Raw genomic sequence first — 1,299 nt, 5'->3', positions numbered from 1 at the left:
TGCAGCACCCCCAGGCTGTTCACACGTCAGGGCTGGGTCCCAAACGTAGCTGTGGATCCTCCCTGGGAAGATCTGGGTGGGCAGAGGCAGCTCTGCTGCGAGGCCAGGCTGGGAGAGCTGGGGTTGTTCAGCCTGGGGAGGAGAAGGCTCCAGGGAGACCTTCTGGGGGCCTTTCAGGACTTCAAGGGGCCTGTCAGAAAGCTGGAGAGGGAGTTTTTAGCAGGGCCTGTTGTTGCAACAGGACAAGGGGGGATGGGTTTAAGCTGAAAGGGGAAGATTTAGACAAGGGAGAAGGAAGAGATTTTTGCGGCTGAGGGTGGTGAGCCTCTGTCCCAGTTTTCCCAGAGAGGTGGTCACTGCCCCATCCCTGAGGTTGGCTGAGGTTGGCCGGGGCTCTGAGCACCCTGCTCTAGCTGCAGATGTCCCTGCTCCCTGCAGGAGTTGGACTGGATGGCCTGGAGAGGTCCCTTCCCACCCAAAGCAGTGTGATTCCATGACAACTGCTCTGCTCTCCACCCACGGGTGGGGCCAAGGCACCGCCAGCAGAGCCAGGAAACCAAAGTGCTCAGAATAATCCTGTTCCAGCCCAAAAAAAACCCACCGAGGTGCTTTCCTGGTGTTAAAGAAGATTTCTGTTTATTTCCTGATAATCCTTCCCTCCCCTGTTGTATAAATACCCCAGCAGGATGCCTGGCCAGGGGCCAGCAGGCAGCCAGCCCAGCTCCCTCCCTCCTGTCACAGCTCCCCCCCGGAGCCAGGCGGGTTTCTGACCCCCCCACCTTCACACAGCCCCCCCTTTGCTGCTGCTCCCCACTGCCTCCCACGAGCAGAGCGACGTCAGGGCTCCCAGCAGAGCCCAGGAGCTGGTGGGCTGGAGGAGGAGAGGAGAGGAGAGGAGAGGAAGTCTTCCTTTAAGCCTCAAATTCAAACTCGAAGTACTGGGGGTCGAAGTAGTGGATGCGAACGTAGCCGTCCTCACCCCCACTGCTGTAACTGCATGGCAGGAGAGACAAGGGGGGTCACTGATGTGTCAGGAGCTCACTGCCTCTGGGTTTGCACCAGAGGGGTCAGGTCTGTCCTCACAACCCCCTCCAGAAACCAATAAAGGAGCCAGAAGATTAAAAAAACCAAAAGGGACCAGGTGCCACCATGAAAAATGGGCAGTATTTAGCAATAGGAGAAGAGGAAACAGCCTCAAGTTGCCCCAGGGGAGGTTGAGGTTGGCCCTGAGGAACAATTTCTTGCCCTTGAGGGTTGCCCAGGGCTGTCCCAGGCTGCCCAGGGCAGCGGTGGCGTCCC

At 58.4% G+C, this 1,299-nt stretch overlaps 1 protein-coding gene across 1 annotated transcript in view; it reads right to left on the bottom strand.

Moving 5' to 3' along the window:
• Nucleotides 1–860: 860 nt before the first annotated feature.
• The window catches only part of EIF3I (eukaryotic translation initiation factor 3, subunit I), a gene marked incomplete at its 5' end in the record, with an annotated part of 3,234 nt that continues 2,795 nt past the window's right edge, over nucleotides 861–1,299 (bottom strand). Inside the window, one exon of the mRNA XM_008939695.1 lies at nucleotides 861–993. Within this exon, the coding sequence (XP_008937943.1) occupies nucleotides 912–993 (82 nt within the window). The remainder of the gene's footprint in view (nucleotides 994–1,299) is intronic.

This window comes from Merops nubicus, unplaced genomic scaffold (assembly GCF_000691845.1).
Source record: "Merops nubicus isolate BGI_N331 unplaced genomic scaffold, ASM69184v1 scaffold23444, whole genome shotgun sequence".
In the NCBI taxonomy this organism is placed as follows: domain Eukaryota; kingdom Metazoa; phylum Chordata; class Aves; order Coraciiformes; family Meropidae; genus Merops; species Merops nubicus.
This window is presented reverse-complemented; position numbering and strand designations above follow the sequence as displayed.